The sequence below is a fragment of the Sciurus carolinensis genome, chromosome 14, assembly GCF_902686445.1.
Source record: "Sciurus carolinensis chromosome 14, mSciCar1.2, whole genome shotgun sequence".
NCBI classification, from domain to species: Eukaryota; Metazoa; Chordata; class Mammalia; order Rodentia; family Sciuridae; genus Sciurus; species Sciurus carolinensis.
Window position 1 is genome coordinate 3,383,681 of NC_062226.1, and position 24,783 is coordinate 3,408,463.

At 58.0% G+C, this 24,783-nt stretch overlaps 3 protein-coding genes across 4 annotated transcripts; 2 read left to right on the plus strand and 1 right to left on the minus strand.

Moving 5' to 3' along the window:
• Positions 1-1,415: 1,415 nt before the first annotated feature.
• Pierce1 (piercer of microtubule wall 1) lies at positions 1,416-6,189 on the minus strand. Of its 2 annotated transcripts, none has more exons than XM_047525002.1 (3): positions 5,943-6,189; positions 4,906-4,984; positions 1,416-1,758 (listed from the first exon to the last, which is right to left on the minus strand). In XM_047525002.1, exons 1-3 carry the CDS (start codon positions 6,098-6,100, stop codon positions 1,570-1,572), a joined length of 426 nt encoding a protein of 141 aa, XP_047380958.1. In that variant the 5' UTR covers positions 6,101-6,189; the 3' UTR covers positions 1,416-1,569. The 2 variants fall into 2 exon arrangements, with proteins under 2 accessions (XP_047380958.1, XP_047380959.1); XM_047525003.1 differs by having other exon boundaries at positions 5,999-6,150.
• A 793-nt stretch (positions 6,190-6,982) lies between these two features.
• Positions 6,983-9,552, plus strand: Mrps2 (mitochondrial ribosomal protein S2). Its single transcript, XM_047524989.1, has 4 exons — positions 6,983-7,080; positions 7,166-7,270; positions 7,860-7,989; positions 8,492-9,552. Exons 1-4 carry the CDS (start codon positions 7,047-7,049, stop codon positions 9,084-9,086), a joined length of 864 nt encoding a protein of 287 aa, XP_047380945.1. The 5' UTR covers positions 6,983-7,046; the 3' UTR covers positions 9,087-9,552.
• Positions 9,553-17,064: 7,512 nt separating this feature from the next.
• Positions 17,065-20,843, plus strand: LOC124964513 (von Ebner gland protein 1-like). Its single transcript, XM_047524920.1, has 7 exons — positions 17,065-17,275; positions 17,688-17,824; positions 18,168-18,238; positions 18,785-18,895; positions 19,722-19,823; positions 20,014-20,040; positions 20,561-20,843. The coding sequence occupies exons 1-6, from the start codon at positions 17,186-17,188 to the stop codon at positions 20,037-20,039; spliced, it is 537 nt and encodes a 178-aa protein (XP_047380876.1). The 5' UTR covers positions 17,065-17,185; the 3' UTR covers position 20,040; positions 20,561-20,843.
• Positions 20,844-24,783: the final 3,940 nt, after the last annotated feature.

Sequence of the window (24,783 nt, forward strand, 5' to 3'; positions counted from 1 at the left end):
GCCAGGGGGCATCCCCCAGCCTTGTTCTTGAGATGGAGGAAATTGCCTTCTAACGTCCTCTCCACTGCTTTCAGCAATCACTGAGACCTTTCAGAATCAGGTGACTTGTTTTCACACACTGGACATAAACCTCTAGAACTGTGAGCCAAATAAATCTCTATTCTTTATAAGTCTCCCAGTGCTGGGCATTTTGTTAAAGCAACAGAAAACAGAATGAGACAACATGTTAGACTTGAATTATATGGGGTTTTAGTCTTTCAGACACTAGGATCATGTATGGAGCCTAACTTTGCATTTGCCCAGCAGCTGTTAAAGAAGTCACACTTGCTGGGCACAGCCAGTGAAGCATTTCCGTGCCCAGCTGAGATGCCAGAGGCAAATCCGTGAGACTGGCAGGTGAGCTCAGCACCTGTGCTGCCACCCGTCACTTGCAGACCGGTAATCCCCACCCAGGCCCCTATGTTCCCCTTGGCCTGGGATCGGGTTCGGTTGAGTGCAGTGGTTCCCCAGGTGCCTGCTTTCCTGGGACGGCTGTGCTCTGGCAGCAGGCGGGTACTACCAGGGGCATCGCCTCACCTGGACTTGCCAGCCTGCTCCTCAGAATTGCCAAGGAACAGGGTGTCACCTCACCTTCCATCCTTGCCGGCAAGTTTAGAAACCTGGTCCACGAGGCCAGGCATTTTCTGCCTTTTTACCTAAATGGTGGCCAAACTCAGAAGGGTTATTGGCACTTAGGCATTTTTTAGAACTATAAAACCTATTTTCAGTTTGACACTTACGTGTGGGATTTCCAGCTGAGACCCCGGCCTCAGGCACTGCTTTCTATCTTTTCTATTAGCCACATTGATTTCCTCTGGAAACCATTTTCATTCCAAATTGGACATTCAGAATGCTGCCAAATGTTCCCTTTTGTGTATTAATAATGATAAGTTCATACCGAAGAAATAGCCAGCCATAAAGTTTAATTTCTTCCCTAACTTACAAAGGAGTAATATCCCTGTGGGCAAAAATTTCTGTAAAAAGCTATTACTGACGGCATGTAACAATTTCTTCCTTTTAGATTCAGTGTTTTCCAAAACATTGAGCACATAAGCACAACTCACTATGGTGAAGGAGGTAAAACTATGTCTGAAAGACCTATCCTGTCAGAGAAAAAAAAGTCTTTATTGTCGCGGACCTTGCAGCTCATGGCAGACTGCTAGGGGACTACAGAGGGGTAAAAGTGTAGCTATTTCCTCCACCTAGGGAAAACTGGTCACTCCCCACTGCCTTTATTTTTCATTGAGATTCTGAAATTAATATAGAGAACCCCATTGTCCACAGAGACTGAAGGTGGCCCAGCCTGGTCCACTGCTGCCCCCTGCCTGCCCCGATTCATGGCTACAGGATGTAAAATAGAAAAACACACCACAGCCTATGCACGTGTTTTTATTCCAGAAAGGAAAATATTTTCAGGGAAAGCAGTGAAATCTGCATCTCACGGCCAGGCAAACTGTCAGGGATCAGGACCACGATGCTCCGGAAGGCGGCAGCTGGATCAGAAGACCCAGGCAGGGGCATCCGGCCCCCTCAGTCACAGATGGACGGCTTACTGACATTGTAACTGGGGTGGAAGTTGAGCCGGTCACAGTGGGTGACGTAGTTGTCAGGGCCTGTCACCAGGCTCTTCTCCATGCAGACATTGAAAGAACTGTCCTGGAACACTCCACAAGCTAAGATCTGTCTGGAAAATTTAGTCGAACACGGATAAAATACCTTCTGGAAGAGAGAAGAGAACATGAGGATCAATGCTGCCTAGTCCTCCTCTAGAACAGGCAGGCAGGCAATTCTGGAAGAAGAAGAATCTGTAAGAAACTGCCATCTCCACTCCTCAGAAGCAAAGAGACAGGGTGGGCCCTGAGCACCCCGATTTACGCCTGGTGTCTAGAGGCAAGTGTTAACTGTGATTTCTTTCACTACCACATGGAAGGAAGAAGATGATATGGGGACCTCTGCAGGAGGTATTTCCACACCTGTGTGGACAGAGTGAGCATTAAAAGGCCTGGAGGGACCCTCAGGTCAGCTTTTCCCAACTGCTGTGCTGCATAAGTTACAGGACCTCTCTAAACCTCAGTGTTCTGTGGAATAAAATAATACCTGTGTCAGTAGATGGACTGGTCAGTTTTGTGATGTACTAACAAAATACCTGTAAAGAGAAAAGGTTTACTTCTCACATTTCTGGAATTCTAGTCCAAGATGAGGCAGACCCACTGCTTTGGGCCTCTGGTGGAGGTGCCAGATATTAATGGTGGGGAGCAGGGTGGAACAAACCGTTCACATCAGGAGCCAGGAAGCAGCAGAGAGAGAGGATCAGCCTGTGCCTTTCAAAGGCACAGCTCCTGTGACCTCAAGATCTCCTGTAGGGCCCACCTCCTCAAGGTAATGCTGTTTCCAACAGTGCATCCTGGGGACCAACACTTCAACACATGGATTCTGGGGACATTCTCACAAACTGCAGCAGTGGTTTCAATCTTAACTGAATTAAAACCATCTGTAGAGCTTTAAAATAGTCCAACACCTGCACCTCACCAGCCCAGGGCCCTGGGGGGGCGGGGGCTGCCTCACCAAGGCGAAGGAGCACTGAGCTCTTTCTCAGGGGCATGGTGAGGCCACTGTTAGCACAAATGACACACAAACCTCAGATCAGCACCTTTTCTTTATTCAGTAGTCAGCAAGGGAGTCAATTGGTGGAAACCTGGTGTGGCTCATTTTCAGGGCACAAAATAGCAGCAGGCTGAAGCAAGGGTCTGGGTTATATAGGCTTTGTTTAGGGTGGGACAGAAGGGTAACTCCTGGAGTTCATGGTATTGGGGTCAGCTGACCCATTAGGGTGGGGTCAGGTGCCAGTCAGGTGCAATTCCTTTTCCATTCCTTCACTCTGGCTGAGGCCTGAGATTTTAAATGACAAAAGCTTTAATTTTACCCCAGACAAAGGCAAGGAACAGGAAGAGCTGCAGAGAGGAAAAATGTCCTTGGACTTATTCCCCATGTCCTTAAGCCATCACACGAGCAACTGCAGCAGGTGCAACTGCAGCAGGTGCCCGGAGGCAGGAATGGCCCCAGCAGGGCAGCACCATTAGGTGGCCCTGAGACTCCTCAACTAGGTGTTATACCCTAGGTAGGTGACCCCTCTTAACTGTCCTCGTGTCAAAAATCACTTAATGTTTTGACTCCTTGGCATGAAGAAGTGCAAGAAGCTTCCATACTTTTTTTTTTAAGACTTTAAAAGAGAAGACTTAGATCTACAGAAAAATTGAGCTGAAGTGCAGAGAGTTGCCAGATTGCCTCCCCCAGTGCGAACAGTTCCCCCTCCTTATGGGTTGGACATGAGGTGTCCTCCAAAAAGCTCAGGTTAGGCAATGCTGGAATGTTCAGAGGTGAATGATGGGATTATGACAGCTGTAACCTAATCTCTGTGGACTCAGAATTTGAATGGATGCTGGGTAGAAACTGCAGGCAAGTGGGGTGTGGTGACAGGAAGTAGGTCCCTGGGTGTGCCCTCAGGAACTGTATTCTCTCCCTGGCTCCTCTCTGCCTCCTGGCTGCCCTGAGTGACCAACTTTCCTCTGGCGCACACTCTGCCATGATTTTCCATCTCACCTCTGGCCCAGAGCTATGGAGTCTAAGTAGTTCTGGTAGAATGTGTTGGTCACAGCAAAGCACAGCTAACTAGCACACCCTGTGGACTTCTTGCCTCGAGCTGTGGCGCATCTGTTACAAAGGAGCCAATATCAATACTTTGTTCCGAACCAATGTCCACAGTGTACCTCAGGGCTGCCTCTCCATGTTCCTTCTGTGGGTTCTGACAAATGTATCCACATTAGCCTCACACAGAATGAATTCCTTCTCTGCAGTTGAGAAAGATGGAAAGCATTTTCATTTCTGCTCCCACAATAAAGTAAACATCAGCTGCTCACCGAGTCCAGCATCCACATTTGGTCAAGAAGGTGAAAACCAACTCCAGACAGAGCACGTGGATAAGAAACAGGAAAACCTCCTTCAAAACTTGTCTCTCTGATCCCTGGGGGTTTCATAACCCATGGCCTGGTGACCCAGTGGATTCAGAACTCCCACAATTTACAAGAAGAGCATTTTCCCCCCGGTGGCATTTTTAAAAAGCTGAAACATCTGGACCCATCTGAGTGTGTCTCTTGTTCATCGAAATGCCTGAGCCCCAGGGCAAAGTCAGAGTCCTTAATTCTTGGAGAGTGACTCCAGAGTGTCCCAGAAACGTTTTTGGCAAATGATGTTCTCACAAGAGCTCTATTATTCATGCACCACAACCAAAGATGCAACTATCAGGTCCTCTAACATGACAGGTATGGGGGCCCCATGATATTCTCACCCCAAAATGGGTGGCCCCAGTGACCTGGGGATGCACGGGTGGTACACAGGCCTGTCTGACTGCCCTGGGGTGTGAATTCAGCCTACAGAGTCACAGATCCTGTACCTGCCCATGTGCCCAGCTCCTGCAAACTCAGCTCTTAGCTAGTGCTGCCTCTTGGTCATGAGTGAGGGTTTCACACAAAGTTTAAAACCAGAGAGCGAGGGGTTCTTCAGTGACCTGCCTGGGATGGCTGTGTGACCTATGAAGGCTGCAGGCATGGCTGCATTACAGGGACAAAGGCAACAAGAAGCAAGCCCACGTGCACGCTTCCCATTCTTGAAAACATTTTCCTTTTGAATGCATTCACTCACCTCTTTCTACTCTGCCCTCTTCCAACACGGTTTAAGGTGCTTCTGCCCTTTGAAATGTTGAAACTTGGGGTTCCCCCACCTCCAACTCTCCCACGCATGAAATGCTGCCTTTTCAAGGGTTTGTCCTCTTATAGACACATCCCCAAAAGCCACTCACTTCCCACCTACCGGCATCTCGTGCACAGTGGGTGCTCTGCTCCCGTAAGCCTGGTTACTGGTCCTGTACAGGGAGACCACCTCCTTGGTCCTGCAGAGAAGATATGGTCACCCTTGATCATTCTAAGTCTGCCCGAGCCTGATGGAGCTTTGTTGGCAATGCCCCCAAGGACAGCAATGTGCCCAGCCCAGTGACACAGCATAAAAAGGGACCCCCATCACACACAGGGCTGAAGCCCTGGTAGGCCTGCCTCTCTGTCCTCTGCTGGCCACAGTCCCTGCTCCGCCCAGCTCCTCAAGAGTGCTCAGAGTGCCGGTCCTCAACCCTGGCAGGCCTTGGCACCAGCTATTACTGGCCGGGTAGGTTAGCTACCCTGCTGGGAGCTGCATTTCAGCTTCAGACCCTGCCTCCCAGGAGGGCCCTCTGCCTGTGGTCCCACCCTGGGAAGCCTATGCTCTACCAGGTGCGGATGAAGGAAATGTGCCTGGGAGCGCCACCCTACCTACTGTAGGCAGTTCCACTGAGCAGGCTGTGGGTTCCCACAGCTGTGCTCCACACTAGAGGCCTGGGAGTGTTGTCTCTCTAAGTGGCAGTGGTCTCTACCAAGAATGTGGACACAGGAAAATGTGGGGGCAAAGGGTGCCCGTACCTTCCCTGCAGCAATTCAGTTTCCAGTTATGTCCTAGAGTCACAGGGCCCTGGCCAAGTCCCCACCGCCAGCACTCACATCTTAACAGCTTGAGGATGGGAGGAGAGGAGACTCACACTGGTCACAAGACCATGGAGCTGGGACCAGAATGAGTTTCATTACTTTGGCAGGGTCTCCCCAATCCCCACCGCCCTGACTTTGTGTGTGGGAAGCTGGGGGGAGCTCACTGCTAGTAATGAGAGTGAGGCTCAGGCTGACCTCAGGCTCCTTTTCACTTCCGTAGCCAGGAACTTGGGGGTCTTTCTGGGGGGATTCTCTCATCCAGGACTACCTGAGCCCAGAGCCAGCTGGTGCAACCTGTCCTGTGTGCCTGGACTCAGACCACCCCTGCTCCCTTACCTGTAGCCACGAAACCACCCCGGGTTATTGAACCTGACCGGCAGGTGCTCGCTCACGCTGTAGTAGTCGCTGGTCTTCTCCAGAGGGGTCGCGGCCTTCGGCTCCACGGCCTCCGGCTCCACGGCCCCTGCGCAGTCTTGGGCATTTTCCTCCGACATTTGGCCTCTAGCAGAAAACCGGCTTTGGGCAGGAGAAACCAGAGCAGCGGACGCAGCGTCCTGTTGCTAGGCGACGGCGGTCACCTGATCCGGGACAGTCAGGTTCTTAAAAGCGCCGCGGGAAGAGCCAAGGACCCTCGGCAGGCAAGTCTAGAACCTTCCCTGGCGAATGACAAAGGACCAGACAGATCCAGGGCGGTGAGAAATTCTATTCGGACTGCCCTGCGGAGAAGCCCCAAACCTTCTGCACACTGCCGGGGCTCTGGGTGTCTTTCTGAGACTATCCGGTAGACCCGGATTGTGCCAAAATGCAGCCGGAAGCCGACTGGAGAGAATGAAATCACCGGCCCTGGGACTTGACCTGCAAACTGATGGGGTTTCAGTGCTAAACGCCCACATGGCAAGCAACAATTTGGTGCTTACTATACACACCAGGGGTGCTCCTTGACCCGTCTAATCCCGCGCCCAATACCTAAACTTAGACCCAAGACTTTGCTAAGTTCACAGACTCACACACTGTTTAAACGTTAAACCCGATCTTGTAGAACAAGAGGTTTCTCTGGACTTGGAGCTGAGGTCGAGGGTCCCCACCGCCCAAGGGGTTCCACGCACTTTTACTTTTTTTTTTTTTTTTTTTTTTTTTTGAGCGGGGAGTACTGGGGATGCTAGGCAAGTGCTCTTCCACTGAGCTGCACCCGAGTCCTCTGTCCTGCACTTTTGCAGGGAGGGGTCGAGCGGCGCGGTCAGGGGCCGGTTCCCGCAGTCTGGTACGGAGGCGGGAGGGCGCGCGATCCCCCACGCCGGCCCCCGCCCGGCGCGAGCCCGCGCAGACTCCTCCGGGACTGGAGGCGGGCGGGTCCTCCGGGCCTGCAGGTGGCGCTGCTGCCCCGCGGCGAGGGAGGGGTGCCGTGCGTCCGTCCGCCCGTCGGTTCACCAGCCTGCCGCCATGGCGCCCGCGCTGCCCCGGCTGCTCCTCGCGGGTGAGCGGCCACGCCCGGCAGGGACGGGGCTTCGGGGCGCGGGAGGGCGCGGCGGGCGCGGCACGAGTAGGCTCTCTCTCCGCAGGTGCGCGGCCCGGCAGGCGCTGGCCCGGATGGCTGCAGACTCACGGCTCCGGCAGGACGCTCGCGGGCGCTCCGGCCCCTGCGGCCAGCGAGCCCGAGGACAGCGGTAATGGGCCCCGGCGGGCGGGGAGGCGCGGCGCCGCGCGGTCAGCCCCGGCCCGCGCTGGGTCCCGCCGCTCCTGCAGCCGCGGGCAGGCCAGCGCCTACCCCGATGGGGAGAGCCGCCGTCCAGGACCTGTGCCAGTGCCTGCGCTGAGCACTGAGGCACGGAGCCCGGGGCTGCTCACGTGGCCCCAGGGACCCCTGAGCCCCAGGCCGTCCACCTTGCCGGGCTCACGGAGGGGAATTTCTGGCGAGGCATCTGAGTCCTTCTGCCAGGCCTGCTGGCTTGGAGGGCCATAGAGACCCCAGCAGCCATTTGTGCCCTCTCCCTTAATGCTCTGCTTTCCAAGGACACCACGGGATTGGATGGTAGTGACCCAGTTTACCCACGAGCAGAGTCACCATCAGAACCTGGGTCCAGCCTTGTTTCCTGTGGACGCCACTGTGGCTTGCTTCCTGGGGTCTTTCCTGGGGCTTCCTGCATCTTGGGCTGCTGGGCTTCTCCCTTCTCTAGCCCTGTGGCCCCCACTCAAGGAGATTTGATTGCTGGGTGGACCAGGGTGGGAGACCACAGCTTCCTCTTCCTACTCTAGAGGCCCATCGCAAGATTCTGGAGGAGCCCCTCAAACACTCCGACTTCTTCAACGTCAAGGAACTGTTTTCTGTGAAAAGCCTCTTTGATGCCCGCGTACACCTGGGACACAAAGCTGGCTGTCGGCACAGGTAGCTGCAGCCCCTGGCCAGGGTGTCCCAGGGGTGATTTCCAGGAGGGCCCAGGGCCTTCCTGACCTGGGCTGGTACTGGTGGGATCCCCAAGTCCCATGAGGGCAATTAAACTTGCCTGTGTGTCTTGGCAGGAGCCTACAAACTTGAGTCAGTCCTGCTGGTTGGTGAAGGCTCAGAGGCAGGCAGGGGAGAGCAAGGGCCTCCAACTTGTGTTGGATGGAGCAGGGCCTCCAAGGCTGTGGAGATGAGCAGTAACTGGTCAGATGTTTGACGTTAGAACCTTCAAACCCTCTCTTGGGTCAGTCCTACCCGGCTCCCCATAGGAAGAGAGAGAGGGTGGGATAGTCACAAGCCTGCAACCTCCTCAGCCCTGTGTCCCTACCTGTCACTCATTGGACAGAGGCCTGCACAGGAAGTAGATGCAATTTGTGCCTCCCAGCCCAGGTGCCCTGACAGGACCACAGGGTTGACCTGTGTCCCTCGGTGGTGTCTCTGGCAGGTTTATGGAGCCCTATATCTTCGGGAGCCGCCTGGACCAGGACATCATCGACCTGGAACAAACAGCCTCGCATCTCCAGCTGGCCTTGAATTTCACTGCCCACGTAGCCTACCGTAAGGGCATCATCCTGTTCGTGAGCCGCAACCGGCAGTTCACACACCTGATTGAGAACACAGCCCGAGACTGCGGCGAGTATGCCCACGCCCGCTACTTCAAGGGGGGCCTGCTGACCAACGCCCCACTCCTCTTCGGCCCCACAGTCCGCCTACCCGACCTCATCATCTTCCTTCACACGCTCAACAACGTCTTCGAGCCCCACGTGGCTGTGAGGGACGCAGCCAAGATGAACATCCCCACGGTCGGCATCGTGGACACCAACTGCAACCCCTGCCTCATCACCTACCCCATCCCTGCCAATGACGACTCCCCACCATCTGTCCAGCTCTTCTGCAGGCTCTTCCGGACAGTCATTAACAGGGCTAAGGAGAAACGGCGGCAGATGGAGGCCCTGCAACGATTGCAGAGCACCAAGGGGGCTGAGGGCCACGGGGCGGCCCACCCTCCTCCCAAAGTGAATGCGAATCGTCCCCTGTGATGTGCCACGATCCTCGTCTCAGGTCACTCACGAGACGTGTTCTGAGCTGGAAGTCCCTTGTGGTCTCAGTCCTAGGCTCTTGTTAGTGACAGCACTCAGTAGCCCTGACCACCCCAGGGCTGAGCCTAAGGCTTGGCTGCATCTTTGTGGGGCAGACATGCAGGGCAAGCTGCATGTCCCCAGTGACATAGTTAGGACCTGAAGCGGGATGCCTTGACTGCTGGAAAACTGGATTCTCCCTGGTCCCAGAGAAGTACTGGCTTCCACCTCCATGCTGGGTGTGAGGAGGGTTCGGACACCAGCTCAGTTCTCAGTCAGAGTACCCCAGGTGGGCTGCTTTCCCCGAAGCCTGGCTTCAGGAGCCATTTTGCCCTGTGATGTGTGGCACGAACTCCTGGGGAGCTCTGGTTAGGTCGGGCTGAGCAAAGCAGCTGGCAGAACTCCAGCAAAAGTAAACTTACATTTGAGCAGAATGTGACTTGGAGCTCTCAGTTCATTGCACAGTGTCCGCTGGACCTAGGGTGTGGTGGGGGCCGGCTGTGTGTGTGGGGAGCGCTGCTAGGGTCTGCAAAGGTGCCAGCTGCCACTTAAAGGTGTGCTCTTCAGGGTTGGAGCTCGTGAGGAGCCCGCAGGCCAGGGAGGCAGCACAGTGGCCTTTGCCCCCATGGCTGGGTGTGGTGCAGCCTTCAGCTAAGACTGCAGGGCATTTGCAACTCTTGCCCTTGTAAGCACAGCTGTGGCCTGGTAGTATGCTTCAGGTTTCCTCTCAGGGCCCCTCCTGGGCTTCTCAGGACTTTTACCCCGCCATGCACCTGAACACCCTGGGGAGCCCTCTGTCTTGAGGGCAGTAAGACAGTAGGTCCAGTGGGATCAATGGACCCGGTGGCCTTTAGGTGGCTCAAGGCCTGAGCAACAGTGGCAGCCAGACCAGACCTGCAGGAGCGGCTCAGGGAGCATGGGGCTGCAAGCCGGGGTGGTGCAGGGGATTTCTAGGGTGCTGCAGGCTCCAGATTTGAGAGTAGCTGGGGACTGAACTCACTGGAGCTCAGTAGCCAGCATGACTTCCTCGAACCCCAACCTGCAGGTACCTGAGTGTCGGCAGGTCCCTTGGGAGCTGTTCCAGGCATCCCCTTGGTGTGTACACATGAGATCTCCCTGAACTGGGCCCCCTGTTCCCTGGAGCGTGGGGAGGGCTGACCAGGAACCAAGACCCTGGAAATGGCAAAGGCTCCCTCTGGGGAGCCTCTAGAACTTCACAGACCCTGAGGGAGGGTGTTGGCAGGGCTTCTGTGATCCTCGCCCAGGTTGAACCCGCAGCACCTGGAGGCCGCGGGCTCAGCTCTCTGGCCTTGCATTGTGGAGCCAGATGGAGCCGGGCAGGCCAGGGGAGGGGAGACAAGCCAGAGGCCCTGCAAGGATGGGGGCTCCCCACGGTCCCCTCCCCAGCCTCACCTCCCTGTGGGAGCCATGCTGATGGATGCCTGGTCCCATCCATCCTCAGCCTGCAGGGTCCCCTGAATCTCCCGCTGGACACAGGCTGATGAGGACTGGCAGGAGTTTGTAATGGGAGCTGCTGTGCCCCCAGCTCTGGGGATGCTGAGAACAGGGCATGGTGGCCCCAGCAGAAGGAGTCACTGAGTGGACAAGAGCTACCACTGAACCCAACCCCTTGAGGTGGGTGTTGGGAAGGATAAGCACAGGCCAAGGGGTGGGGGCTGCTCCAGGAAGAACAGGCCAGGAGGGCCCCAGGGGTGCACTCTGGCGATGGGGAGCCAACCTCGGGGTACAGAGGGCCTGTGGGAGAGAAGGGTGAAGGGCTGAGGGGACAGTGACCTCCCAGTCCTCTCTCCCAGAGCCTCGCCCGACCAGCTGGTGTTGTTGGGGGAGGAGCTGAAGCCTCCAGACCCAGGCCTGGCAGAGTTCTTAGGCAAGCTGGGGTGGTCAGGGGTCATGTGACCTTGCCAACCTGAAATGACCAGACACCGATGGGGGACTATGGAGGTAAGGAGGGGGGCTTGGGGCAGAGGAGGCAAAGGTCCCCAGGCTGCTCTGATTGGGAGGCCAGGTGGGCTGGGGTCAGGCTGAGAAGCCTTCAGGGCAGGGCCCTGGGCCTTGCTTGGCATCCCCAGTGATGCCCGCCCTTCCTGGGAACGTTCCTCACTGACCTGGAGATGCAGGGCACTGTCAGGAATAACCACATGAGTGGGTCTGAGGCTGCACTAGTTGTCACTGGCTGTGTGACTACCCCACCACCGTCAGCCACGCAGTTGTCAGTCTCTGTACCCGGATTCAGGCTAGCTTAAGGCCTTCACGGTGGCTGGGCTGGTAGGATCTGCCTCCCAGCTCTTTCTGTGTCATTAGCAGGATCCCGTGTGACTGGGCCTTGGTACTTTTCTGTCTGTTGGCTGCGACACTGTGGGATCTTGGCCCCTGGGGTCTGTGCACAGGGCACCTCAATATCTCAGCTTGATTCCCTGGAGCGAGGATGAGAGAGGAGGGGTGGAAAAGGAACCTGAGAAATGACTTGTGCTGGCCCCCAACTAGAACCACCTGCCAGCAGGTCCCTCCTCTGGTGGCCTCTCCTGCTGCCTGGTCCCAGGATATTCAACATAATTCGAGAAGCAAGGAAGATCCAGGACAAGGGCACTGCAGGTGAAGGTGTCGTTGCAGGAAGCACATGTGGATATTGTCTGTGCCCCCCACACAGGGCCTGGGCTGGGACACCCTGCAACCCCACCCCAAAGTGAAGCTGCATGGTGTGGGTCCCGCCCCTGGGTTTCCTCATTCCCTCCTTCACTCCTTCAGGCACTCGCTCACCATTCACGCATCCATCCGTCCATCCGGCTGTTCGCCCGCTCGTGCACTCACGTTCAGCAAATGTCCTGTGGCCCCTGCTTGTGCCCTCACTGGGGCTCTCAGTCATGTTCACCCGCCATGAATGTCACACAGAGCTCAGGTCCTCTGCGATGTGGGTGAGTGTGACCTGGGCCCAGCAGGGGTGACAGCACCAGGAATTCCTCATTTCAGTAACACAGAGCTCACACTTCAACCCAACAACAAAGAAGGACCAAAGAGATCCATCCCAGTTGCTATGAGAATCCCAGTGGATTTTAGTTTCTCTTGCAGGCTTTGACAAGTGGATCATAATGTTCACATTGGTCCAACAGTGGGCAGTAGCACTGTGGTCAAGGACACAGAAGCTGAGACCCTCAGGCTGTGCTACAGGGAATGGAGGTGGAGTGGGAACCGCTCTGGCAGCCCCCAAGTGCAGCACCGCAGAGTCACCACACGACCCGCCAGCAAGTCCATGCCTGGGCGGGTCTCCAAGATGGCGGCAAGCGTGTGTCCACATGACAGTGTGCCTCAGTGTTCACAGCAGGGTATTCACATTGGCCCCAAAGTGGAAATCGCCCAGGTGTCTGTCAACTGAGACGAGATGACAACGGATGGTCTCTCCACATGATGGAATTTTATGAGCCACAAAAAGGAATGGAGTTGTGGCCCATGCTCAACTTGGACCAGCCTGGAGACCCCGTGGGCACGGAAAAAGGCCGGTCACAAAGCCACGCACCACGTGATCCCACGGACACGCAATGTGCAGAACAGGAATCTATAGGGCTGGAAAGTGGATGCGGGGTTCCAGCTGGGGTGGGACTGGGAACCGAGCACTGATGCGCTCGAGGGACCTTGGGGTAGTGTTCTGAAGCTGGGTTGTGCTGACGGGGCTCAGCCCTGCAAAGGGACTGAACCCACAGACTGACACACTGAACGTGGACAAGCATTGTGGGATGTCGTCCCATGTGAACAGAACTGCTCAGGGCGTGATTCTGCCTCTAAGAGGCAAAGAAGAAGAGAGAACTAAAAACAGCCCAGGACAAAGGCAGCCTTGTCTGAAGAACAGCCGCGGCTGGGCCGGAGCGGGGTTCAAGCTCGAGTGCCGCGCTGGGATCACAGCTCAGCTCTGGTGCTGGGCACCGTCTCCTCCGGGGCATCATCTGCCCATCCCCAAACAAACACCGGGAAAGGAGGGAGATGGTCACTGGGGCGGGCAGCAGGGTGGTGGGTGTGGAGCTGCCCCTTGAAGTTCCTGAATCTGCCTGGTCCCCTGTCTGGTAGCCGTGCTGGGGGCTCTGCGCCAGCTCCCAGCCCACTTCCTCACAGAAGGCCCAGCCAGCGGAAGCCAGCGTGACAGGTACGCATGTGGTCTCTGCATGGGTCCAGGGAGCCGTGTAGCTGCCCTGACCCCACTTCCCCCGAGAAGAGCCAAGCCAGCAGAAGCCAGCGTGACAGATACGCATGTGGCTCGCCACGGGTACAACAGCCGTGCAGCTGTCTGAGTCCACTTCCCCTGAGAAGGGCCAAGCTGGCCAAAACCGGCATGACGCAGATTCCGAGGCTGGGCTTTCACGGGTCCAGAGCGCCACACAATTGTCTGGGGGCAGGGACTCACACAGGGTGAGATAAGCACACTTTGTCCCTGGTGTTTTAAAGGTCAGTTGCTGCAGTTCTCAGGACACATCCTGTTGCCCTTCCAGGTCCCTTGTTCCTCGTGGCTGGAAATTGGCAGTGGTGCTCCCTCTGAGGGGGGCTGGTGGCCCCTCCAAGCCCCCACGTCCCCCCGGCTCCTCGCTGCCCAGTGACACCGCATCACTCTGTCCCTTGACCACAGCAGAGCTGCCCCAGCACCACGCAGGGCTCTGGCTTGCCCCAAATCACCCTGGCCTTTTATCAGCTCCCAGACTGGAGTCCAGGGCTTGGGCAGCTTGTGTGTTGTCAGGCGGGACTGGGACTTCCTGTCTCTCTTGGGGGGTCCTCCACGTGGGCTCCTCCCAACGGAGCTGCTACTGTGATTCTCAAAGGTGATGTGTCTGACTATTTCATCCCACACTAGAACACACAGCTCGCAGGTCTGTCCTGAGTGTCGCACACGCCCGCATGTCCGGCCCCGGCCTAACACTGAATGCCAGGGAAGTTCTCTTCTCGGCCTTTCCAGCGCCCCTTCCTTCCTCTTCCTGGGGAGCTGATGACACCGTTTCCCGGAGGCAGAGTAGAAAGAGGGTTCCGACTCTCTCCTTCCCTGACACAAAGCTCATCTCTCACCCTGGTCTGGGGACCGCGGAACACGGGCTTCCCGCGCGGGCCCTTGCTTGGATCCTTCGGGGTTTCGCCCCATGGGTAAGAACTGTGATCACTTCTCTGCGGTCACCATCCAGCAAGCCCGCAGCTGTGCAGTGCGTTCAGAGGTGCGAGATCACTGCAGGACTTCCCTTTTGACTGACCAGCGTGAGGCCTGCGTTTGGCTCGCAATCCTCCCCCACGCTGGGCCGGCTCCATGCCGGTGAGGTGGCCTCTCCTTCCTGCCCAGCTGCTCACCTCGCGGCCTGCTGCGGTCTGCGGTCCCGCACCCTTGGGTCGAGACCAGGTGAACCGGCAACAGCACCGCAGGGATGAGCCCCAGGGCCCAGGAGACACTCGCGTGTCCCCTTCCACCTCCACCCCCACGGCCCCGCCCACTCCGCGGGAAGAGACCGCGGTGGCCGGGCTGCAAAACCGCGTGACCGCAAAGCCCGCCCGCGGAGAGCGGGACGATGTTAGGTCGGCAGGCTGGGCGGCCTGCGGGCCCAGGGGCGTCCTGCCGGTCCTCTAGTGAGCTGGGCGGCGACGAGGACCCTGGGCGCCTGGGCCCATCAACACTGCCCAGACTGTGGGGGTCCCTCGGGGGGACCTGGAGCGCCTTCTGCGCTCGGAGAAGAGGGAACTTCGGCGACCTGGGTACCCACCCCGGCGTCACGGAGAATCACTTCCATCTTCCGTTTTACAGGCGGTAACATGTGCTTTTCACATTCTGAGCCTTTAATCCGCCTGGAGTTGCCGTGCGGCGGGGCAGGGAGCTGGGCTTACCCTTCCGCGGGCACGAGGTTCCCTTTTCCCATGTTTTCCCACGTGTTTCCGGCAGGAGCGCGGCCCTCCTCGACCCGGTTCTCTCTGCCTCTCTTCCTGGGCTCTCCTGTGCACGGACCTGCGGGTTCAGCTCCAGGACAGACCAACCCTCTGGATGACAGTGGCTGGCCACGCCCCTCGGCCTTCTCTGAGCTCTGCTCGGATCCGCAGCTCCTCTTTAAACCCTGAGTGCTCTTGGGTCGCCCTGCGGGTGGGAGTCGGTGCTTCCTTCACTGAGACAGAATCCATTGCTGGTTTGTGGGTGTGCGTGTGTATGAGTGTGCATGTGCATGAGTGTGTATGAGTGTGTGTGAGTGTACATGCATAAGAGTGTATGAGTGTGTATGAGTGTGTGTGCACATGTGTGTGTATGAATGTGTATGAGTGTGTGTAAGTGCATGTGTGTGTGCATGTGTATGAGTGTGTGCGTGTTTATGAGTATGCGTGTATGAGTATGTGTGTATGAGTATGCACATGTATGAGTGTGTGCATGCATGTGTACGACTGTGCATATATATGAGTGTATGTATGAGTGTGCGTATGTGTGTATGAGTGTGTGACTGTACGTGTAAGAGTGTGCATGTGGATGGGTGTGTGGATGAGTGTGCGTGAGTGTGGATGAGCATATATGACTGTGTGTGCATGTATATGAGGTGCATGTATATGTGTGCATGTATGTGTGTTTGTGAGTGTGTGTATGAGTGTGGGTGAATGTATGTGTATGAGCGTGTGTATGTGTGTGTGCATGTGTGTGTGTATGTGTGCATGTGTATGAATGTGTGTTTGAGTATATGTCTGAGTGTGTATGAGTGCATGTATGAGTGTTCATGGGTATGAGTGTGTGTATGAGTGTGTGTATGACTGTGCATATGAGTGTGCATGTGTGTATGAGTGTGTGTGAGAGTGTGTTGTGAGTGTATGTGCGTATGTGTATGAGTGTATGTGTATGAAAGTGAGTATGAGTGTCAGTGCATGATGAGTGTTCATGTGTATGGGTATGTGGATCAGTGTGTGTGCGAGTGTGTGGATGAGTGTGTGAATGTGTGTGTGCAACAGTGTGTGAGATTGCATGTAAATGAGTAAGCACGTGCATTTCAGTGTGTGTATATGTATGAATGTATGTATTAGAGTGTGTGTATGAGTGTGTATGACTGTATAAGTGAGTGTGCATGTGTGTGTGTGTGAGGTGTGTGTGTGTGTGCGAGTCTGTGTATGAGTGTGTATATAAGTGTGTGTGTGTGCTAGTCTGTGTATGAATATGTGTGTATGAGTGTGTGTATGAGTGTGTGTGCCAGTATGTGTATGAGCATGTGTGTGTATGAGTGTGTGTGTGTGTGTACGCACACCCTGCTTGTCTCAGTCTGACCCATGGATGCTGAGCCGGGAGCAGTCCTTGTGCACACTGCGCTCAGCTTCTCTAAACACACATGATTCGTGTCCACACGGCAGGGCCCCTGTTTTATTTTTCTTGGGTGTTGTGGATTGAACCCAGGGGTGCTCTACCACTGAGCGACATCACCAGTCCTTTTGCAGTTTTCATTTTGAGACAGGGTCTGGCTAAGTTGCCCAGGCTGGTCTTGAACTTGAGATGCTCCTGCCTCAGCCTCCCTAGTAGCTGGGATTACAAGCCTGTGCCACTGCGCCCGGCTAGGGTTCCTCCTTTTGCAAGATGAATCTGAGGTGAAGTGACCTGTCCTGGGACACAGGAAGGTCACTAAGACCAGAGCCCAGGGCTCTCTGAGTCCCACCCGTGTCCTCTGTGGCAACGGGCAGGTCAGCCAGGCCAATGCCCAAGAGGGGGTGTCCCGAGGGTCTGCTGCCACCACACACACGCTCGGGCTCTGCACACGGGGCTGCACCCCTCACTCAGACCCAGTTCCTGCCGGGTGAAACCTGCCAGGGCTCCCTGCAGGGGCCGTCCTGATGGTGCTCTGGGGATTGACACACTGCTACTCAGCGGCTTCCAACCATAATGACATTATCTGCTCCACTGCAGAACTGGCCACGCTCAATGGCCAGGAAAGGACTGGAGGGTCCTCTGTGCCAAGTTCCCCAGGGGCCCTGCCCCGAGCAGTATAAAGGGTGGCGAGTGAGGAAGCAGCACAGCCTCTCCAGCCCAGAGAGCGACCTGCCAGCAGCCTCGAGCACAGACCCCAGCCATGAAGACCCTGCTCCTGACCCTGGGCCTCGGCCTCATGGCTGCCCTGCGGGCCCAGACGCTCCCTGTCTGGGATGAGGAGACCCAGGATGTGAGGCTCAGACGGGCAGGGGTGCTGCGGGGCAGGGAGGGCCCAGACGGCCGGTTGCAGACCCCATCCCTCCCCCTGTAAGGAGACCCTCATTTAGGGTCAGGCCTTGAGCCCCGGCCCCAGAGGGGTCTGGGCCAGGTGGGCTGGGGCCGCAGAGGGCTGGGTGGAAGCAGGTGCGCACACTTCACTTTCCCTGGGACTGAGCGCCTGTGGTCCTGGCCGGGCCGGGGTGCTGGGGTCCCACTCTCCAGTGGGCCTGGTGGGAGTGGCGGGTGAGTTCGGGTGGGGTGGGGTTGGGGTTGGGGACGCTCCAGGTCTCTGGTCCTTGGAGCAGTAGAGTCTGGGGGCAGCAGAGGAGGGGGAGGGAGGCCTGGGGTGGGCCTGAGCCTTGATGGACAGGTGCCCTCTCCAGGCATCAGGCACATGGTACATAAAGGCCGCGGCAGCCGACGAGGAGATTCCCTGGAAGGAGCTGGAGTCTGTGTCAGTGACCCCCTTGACCATCAAGACCCTGGCAGGGGGCCACCTGGAAGTCAGCTTCACTGTCCAGTGAGTGTCTGCTGGCTGCAATGGCCTTCCCTGTTCCCACAGAGGACAGCTGAGGGCCCTTCTCACCCTGTGACCCTCAGCACCTGGAGCCTGGTGGGCAAGTGTGGCTGGGAGGCTCCTCCCAGGCAGCCTGGGATCCCTCTGGCAGCCAGTGAGGGGATTGGAGGACAGAGTTCTGGTCACTCTGGGGCTAAAGGGCCCTTCGTGGGACACAGGGCCCAGCTGCTGCCTGGACCCGAGACGTGGAGAGGCCTGCAGCTCTGGGTCCATCTGGGACCCCCTGCCAGGCCATGCCCCGGCGCTCTGAGCAGGGCAGCCGTGCCACGGAGCTTCTGTCTTCCAGGATGGGAGGTCAGTGTCGGGAGATAAGCACCGTGCTGGAGAAGACAGACGAGCCGGGCAAATACACAGCCCGTGAGTCCTGGGCCCGTTCAGGGCAGCTCCGGGCACCCGTGGGCACAGGGGCCAGCGGGCACCTCCTCGGGGTGGCCTGAGGCTCTCCTTCCTGGCCCTGCTACATACCCACCCTCCATGCCCACCAGGCACTTTGCCTTAGAGACTCAGACACCTGACGCCAAGTGCCCCCAAGGTTGGGATCAGGTCCGGGGGCTCTGCCCGGGGCTCCCGCTTCAGCACAGCTGAGCCGAGGCTTCGATCAGAAGCAGGGTTGTACTTGGCTGGGGTGGGGTGGGACCGAGCTGCCGCAGCTCCAGTCTCTGCACATCTCAGGCCCAAACCTCCCTGTGACTCTCTGACTTGGAAGTGCTCATGTCTCAGATGTGGGTTCCTGGGAAGTGGCCCCAAGGCCCTGGGCCAGGCCTGGAGGGGAACCCGGGTCAGGGAGCCTGGGCAGCTGGAGGGGAGCAACCTGAGGGGTCTTCTTGGCTGGCAGCCTGCCCGTCCTGGGTCTTCACCGGAGGGTCAGGGCATATCCCCACCTGGTCCACTGTCCCTCTGCAGACGGGGGCAAGCGTGTGGTGCACATCCTGAAGTCCCAGGTGGACGGCCACTACATCCTGTACATTGAGGGGGAGATGCACGGGCAGCAGATCCGAATGGCAAAGCTCGTGGGTGAGTCTCGGTGTCTGGTGGCTCCAGCTTGGTGGCTCCAGCTTGGCCCCTCCCCCTTTCTCCCTTTGCCTCCCGCCCCTCCCCTAGGAGAAGCCACCAGGATCAAGGGTACCGGGTCCTTATGGTTAGTTTTCCTGGAGGAAGCCCTCTTCCCACCTCAGAGCTCAGGACTGGGATGGTCCCAGGTCCCTGCATGAAAGGCAGGAAGGAGGAAGTGCTGAGGCCCAGGGCCACCGATGTCATGAATGTCACAGGATGAGTCGAGGACTCCCTGGGGCAAACCTGGCAGCATCATCCATGGGCACCTGCGGGTGTCCAGCAGGGGTCAGGGAGGGTATGTGGAAGGGGAGCCTGTGTGGGAAGTCCAGCTCGGAGCAGACCCTGGTGTCAGGACACAGAGCAGTGGAGGCTGGCGTGCCTGAGCCTGGGCTGGCAAGGCCTGGAGGCCCCGGGCTGTCCCACCCAGGTGCACAGGGCACAGAGCAGTGGAGGCTGGCGTGCCTGAGCCTGGGCTGGCTCGCTCCTCCAGGGCAGGGCCAGTCCTGCTGCTCCCTGTCCTGTCCTGTCCAGGGGAGGCTGGGTGGGCTTCAGGGAGAGGGCTCTGGGCCTCCCTGGTCGGCTGTGCTGGGGGCCCTGTGGCTGCTCACGCCCCCTGGTCCTCCTCTGCTAGCTGGGCTCTGCCCCAGCTCCAGGCCTCCAGGTCCAGCCTCCATGGAAAGGTCTCCCTCCCCAGCACTGTGCTGGCCAGTCTTCCAGGCTGGGTGGAGATGCCAGCCACTCCCATTTCTGCCCCCCACACTCCTGTCTCCCCTCGGCCTCACTACAGGCAGAGACCCCGAAGTCAACCCAGAGGCCCTGCAGGACTTTGAGAAGGTCGCAGCAGCCAGAGGCCTCAACACGCAGAGCATCTTCATCCCCAAGCAAAGGGGTAGGAAGCAGGCGGCTGCTGAGCTCTCCCGGCCCCCCGGGGAGAGCCAGCGAGGTCGCTTTACAGGAGCAAGCTGCCTGGAATCCTGGCTTCGTCCTCTGTGGGGTGTGGGAAGTGCTGACAGAGGGCCTGCCCGGGTTCCTGAGGGATTCCCAGGCTCTTCTGACTGGCCTTTCTCTTTCTTCCACAGAAGCCTGCTCTGCGGGGAGCGACTAGGGTGAGTGATCAGTTTCAGGGGTCGACGGGTGGCACGTCCAGGGACACCCCCCTGCTCCTAGGTGGCAGAGAGCCCCTGGCCCGGCAGGTGGGCTCTGCACCTGGAGCGGCCCGCCCTGGACATTGTCTTCGGGCTCCTCTGGGATGTCATTCCCGGAGTGAGGCTCTGCCGCGGTGAAGGCTCCTGGGGTCGGGTTGCTGGTGGAGACCGTGCCCCTCTCCCGAATCCCCCAGCATGCCTGCCAGAAGGCAGGAAGTCCCTCAGCCCCTCTCTGGCCCCTCAGGGGTCATGGCGATGACGACTCGTGTGCCCCATGAGTTGTTTGAAGACGTGGCAGCCGTGCCTGGGGGGCTTCAGAACGCCTGGGTCCCTCCTGCTGTGTGATGTAGGGGAGCTGACAGGTCAGAGACTTGCCAAGCTCACCTGCCCGGGTGTGGGCGGAGCCGGAGTCCACACAGCGTCCCTGTCCTTCCCTTGCCCTCCACTGGCCTGGGGTCACCTGTCCCTTCTTCCCACACAGGTGTGGAGCTCTCTGGGCACCCTCTTCCCTGCTCTGACCTCCTGGATGGAGCGGAAGATCCCAGCGTGCCCACCACTGCAGCCTCCCTCGGCCTCCTCTCTGGGCTCCCTGACCCTCCCTCCTGTCCAGGGCAGGACGCCAAGCTCAGAGGCAGCCCCAGGAGGCCCCACCAGGACCTCTGACCTGCAGGACATGGAGGGAGGCCCACCCGGGCCCAGCTGGCTCCCTCCACTGCCCTTTACGTCCCCCACCCTCCCGTCCTTCCTGAATCTCCATAAAGAGCCTCAGCAGTCCCTGGCGACTCTGCCTGTCTGTGTGGTTCCTGTGTTGTGGGTGTCCCTGGGCTCCTTCGAGGATCTGCTGGGAGTGGGGAGTGGGGAGCAGGAGGGAGGGGCGGGAGGGCCCCGCCTCGTCCTGGTTCTGTGGTTGGTACACAAGGGCCAGGTGCAGGGTGGCCACCAGGTGTGACCAGGGGTCCTGCGGTGCTTTCTGCAGTTCCGCTGCCCACCCTTCCCAGGTCTGGAGGTGGGGTTGGGGACCAGGGGTCCTGGCACATGCAGAAAGCAGTGCCACAGACGAGGCGGACGGCGCCTCGAAACTCTAGTCCTTCAGCAGAGAAGCAGGTTTGCAGCTTTAAATGGTTCTCCTGGAAAAAGCAAATGCTTAAACCAATGCCTCAAGCTTCCCCTGTAAGAGAAAAGAGCAAACTGCCCAATTGGCACCACCAACGGGACAAGACGGAGGCGTTGACCATGGGTGGGCAGTGCCGGTCACACCTGCAATGTTCACCCCAACATTCTGCCTCTGAGCCTTTTGGATTCTGTGCAGCTACGGATTTATTGCCCCTCGGTTCCAGATGCACCACCCTTTATTGCCCGACATTCCACGCTGGAGCTGGGCCCTGCCAGCTTCTCTCTGCAGCTGGTGTGGTCAGGCCTTGTCAGCAGAGGGCGCTGGGGGGTCTCTGGGAGAAGGCTTCCCTGAGGAGTCCAGTGTCTTCCTCCTCCTCCTTTGTGCTGCAGGCCTCCAGGGCTTGACTGGCGGTCAAGATGCCCAGTGGAGCTCATCCCCTGTGCTGGCCGCACCCTGAAGTGGCTTTCCAGAGAGTTCCTCGGGTACCCTGCCCTCTAGCCCTAACCTCAGCGAACCTTTCTGCCATGCCAGAACCAAGTCTCACCCTCCCCAGGGCAGTGGACACCTTATTTCTAAAGTCCTCGGGGATCTTCTAGGCTTCAGTAGCCAGTTACAGTTAGAAGTTCTCCATTTTGAACTTCACCTGTTCAAACGCAGCCTGTCTCCTGACCCCACAGTGTTCTCCAAGCCTTTTGCTTTCTGGGTTCTGGTGCTGGACACTGGTATGGGGCACAACTTAAGAACAGACTGATCACCACTGAGACGTCCAAATCTGAGAGTCTTTATTAGCTGGCCGGCTGACTCTCACACAATGCCCTGAAAATCACTGTTGGGAGAACAGCCCCGACTATAGGGTCGCAGGGGTTTTTATACCATAAATCAGTACATCAATCATAAGTGTCTGTTGCTATGATTTAAAAGTACAAACTAACATCATGGGATCTGAATCATTAGCAGAGGGGGAAGTAGGTCAAAATGACCTTACGTAGGTACACACTAAAGAACAGTTACTGACATCTGAACAATCACTGTTGACATCACCGCTAACATGGTACATTGTTTAGGAAACTAGGAATCAAAAAGAGAACAATTTTTCATTATACAAGAATTGTCATTTCGTCATTTTGTATTGCCAAACAAGTCTTGCAAAGCAGCTGTTGAAGGGTAAAGAGGCGAGGTTCCCATGGGAGAAGCATTTCCTACGTAGCATGGAGTCTCAGGGTAAGATGGAGTCTGTTTAGTCATTGCCCACATAGCCCGGCCTATAACATTTCCATAGAGTCACATATGTCAACCCATCATAGACATGGGGGCCTTGCTCACCCTGGCGACTGCCCCTTCCAGTGTCAGCCAGTTCCTAGGGTCAGCCAGCGCATGCCTGAGAGCCTTTTCTGAGCAGACCTCAGGCCCATGGCTACACCCCACCCACCTCCTGGTGGAGCTCCTGCACCCCAGGCCACATGGCCCGGCCCCACTCACCCCAGCCAGGGCCCAGACCACAGGGCCAGCCTGTGCAGCGAGCCACGAGGTCACCCAAACCCACCAGCCCTCGGCCCGCTGGCCCTGCCCGTCCACCCTCCGCGTGGAAGACGGCGACGCTCTCGCCCACATTTCCGGCTGCTCTTCTGCCTCCTGACGGGCCCTGCTGCTTCCCGAGGGGTGGTGGGCGTGGGGCCTGCATCCTGCTTCCAGGGACCTGTGAGCACAGGAAACGTCCAGGGGACAGCCGTTCTCTCTGTCTGACGTGAAGAGCAGCCCCCCAGCTTGCTTTCTCTCCGCCAGGCTGGACACAGTCTGCGTGGGAACCTGTGGACGAGCTGCCGGCTGCTCCAGGCTGGGCCTGTGCTCTCCGAAGCTCCCCGGGCTCAAGCCGCCTTGGGGAACGCAGGCTTTCTGTGTGCGGGGTCACAGCTGGACGCTGCTGGAAACTAGCACGGTGCGTCCAGTAACTCCCAACAACAGAGCCCCGATTCCATTGGCACAGAGGTGACCAGGTAATTAAAGGGCCAGTGAAGGAGGAGGACAGAGGGCAGGTCGGTGTGGACACCATCAGGGGCCGGGCTGCGCCTGCTGGTGAATGTCCACCTCAGGACTCTGTCCTCCTGTGGAGACAGGGAGACGGAGTCCCTGGCCTCCTGGTGGTCGCAGTTCAAAGGAGAGGCCTGGAGAGACCCTTCTGAGCTGGAGGTTGGTCACCGTTCTAGGCCCTTTGCAGTACCTGCTCTAAGAAAGGAGGCCGGGGTCGGCCAGAGAAGACGTGACCTCTCTGTGGGCTGAGGCTCTCAGGAGGCTCTGAAGGGCTGGGGTCCCCCCGGCTGCGGCCTCACGCCTCACGGCTGCGCCTCTGTTGGTCAGGCAGGAGCCCTCCGAGGCTCCTAGCACACAGGAGGCCGGGCAGGGCGGGCATCTCCCTGCCCCACGCCCACCAGAGGTCACCTTTCCCCATGGCCCTGTCCCCCCACTCAGGCTGCAGAGCAGTCGGGTCCTTTGTCTTCTTAGCTCCTCAGTACGTGAGCGTGGAAAGGCTGTCCCCTCTCTTGCCAGCCACAGTGCCCGGGTGACGTTGCCTGAACTTGCAGAGGGCAGGGGCATCTCGCCAAAGGAAAACGGGAGGTGTGAGGCACAGGGCACCAAGTGGCCCCACAGGGCCTCCAGGGGTTAGCTGAGCTTGCTCACGGGGACAGAGCCCTGTGGGAAGCCAGGCTTTGGGACAGCAACCAACGTGTGGCCGCAGCAGAGACAATGACCGTGAGGACCGGGTGGAGACACTGCCTCTGACTGCCCTGGGGATTTCAGGAAAGAAGTGTCCAGCTGTGCCCTCCAGCGAACACCCAGAACCAGAGGCTGTACCTTGTCCCTAAAGTAGTGGGTGGTCCTGTAGCCACGGGGCAGCAGAGGCTGGAAACCAGACCCCTGATTTAGTGGCGTGGGCTGCAGAGTTGCTCGGTGAGTTGCGTTCAGTCCTGGCCCAGGCTCTTGTGACAGCCGGGTCAATGCGGACTTAGGCAAGGTCAGGTGACAGTGAAGGCCACGTACACACCCTTGCCTAGAAGTTTAGCTTTGGCTCAGACAGGCCATGCACAGTGTCCCTGCAGCCCCTGGAGAGGCCCTTCACCCAAGCTCGGCCTCCCTGCTCGGTGGGCTCCACGCCTGTCGTGTGGCGGGCGTTTCCCTGGCTGCTCGCGGGCCGCTGCGTGTCTCAGGGCCCCTCCTCCTCATGTGCCCTCCTAGAGGGCATTGTCCTGAGGTTCTGGTCATCGCTGCTGCCCCACGTCCCATCTTGTCTCCTCCACTCGGCTAGGCGGCCTCGCCGCAGGTCCCCTCTGCGTGGTGTTGGAAATCCCCCCAGGCTCGGAGCTGCGGTGACAACTCCCGAGCCCCCTCTCCCTCCCTCGGGGACCTCAGCCTGCACCATCTGTGCCCAACGCACCACCTGTGCTCAGCGCGATCCTTCCACAGGTCCGGCCTGGCTCCTGTGCGCGCGGCAGACGCGCACGTCCACGCCTGTGGCTCCTGGACACCCAGGTAGATGTCATCGCACTGTCATTCTGGCAGTCTCTTTCCAGCGGGTCTCTTTGCTCTTATAGTCC

Coding starts and splice junctions, on each gene's coding strand:
- Pierce1 (XM_047525002.1), bottom strand. CDS start 6,100: ATGTCGGAGGAAAATGCCCAAGACTGCGCAGGGGCCGTGGAGCCGGAG. Junction 4,985..5,942: donor GGGTGGTTTCGTGGCTACAG/GTAAGGGAGCAG, acceptor TCTTCTCTGCAG/GACCAAGGAGGTGGTCTCCC. Junction 1,759..4,905: donor CCACTGTGCACGAGATGCCG/GTAGGTGGGAAG, acceptor TCTCTCTTCCAG/AAGGTATTTTATCCGTGTTC.
- Mrps2 (XM_047524989.1), top strand. CDS start 7,047: ATGGCGCCCGCGCTGCCCCGGCTGCTCCTCGCGG. Junction 7,081..7,165: donor GCCCCGGCTGCTCCTCGCGG/GTGAGCGGCCAC, acceptor CTCTCTCCGCAG/GTGCGCGGCCCGGCAGGCGC. Junction 7,271..7,859: donor CAGCGAGCCCGAGGACAGCG/GTAATGGGCCCC, acceptor TTCCTACTCTAG/AGGCCCATCGCAAGATTCTG.
- LOC124964513 (XM_047524920.1), top strand. CDS start 17,186: ATGAAGACCCTGCTCCTGACCCTGGGCCTCGGCCTCATGGCTGCCCTG. Junction 17,276..17,687: donor GGGATGAGGAGACCCAGGAT/GTGAGGCTCAGA, acceptor TGCCCTCTCCAG/GCATCAGGCACATGGTACAT. Junction 18,896..19,721: donor CCGAATGGCAAAGCTCGTGG/GTGAGTCTCGGT, acceptor GCCTCACTACAG/GCAGAGACCCCGAAGTCAAC.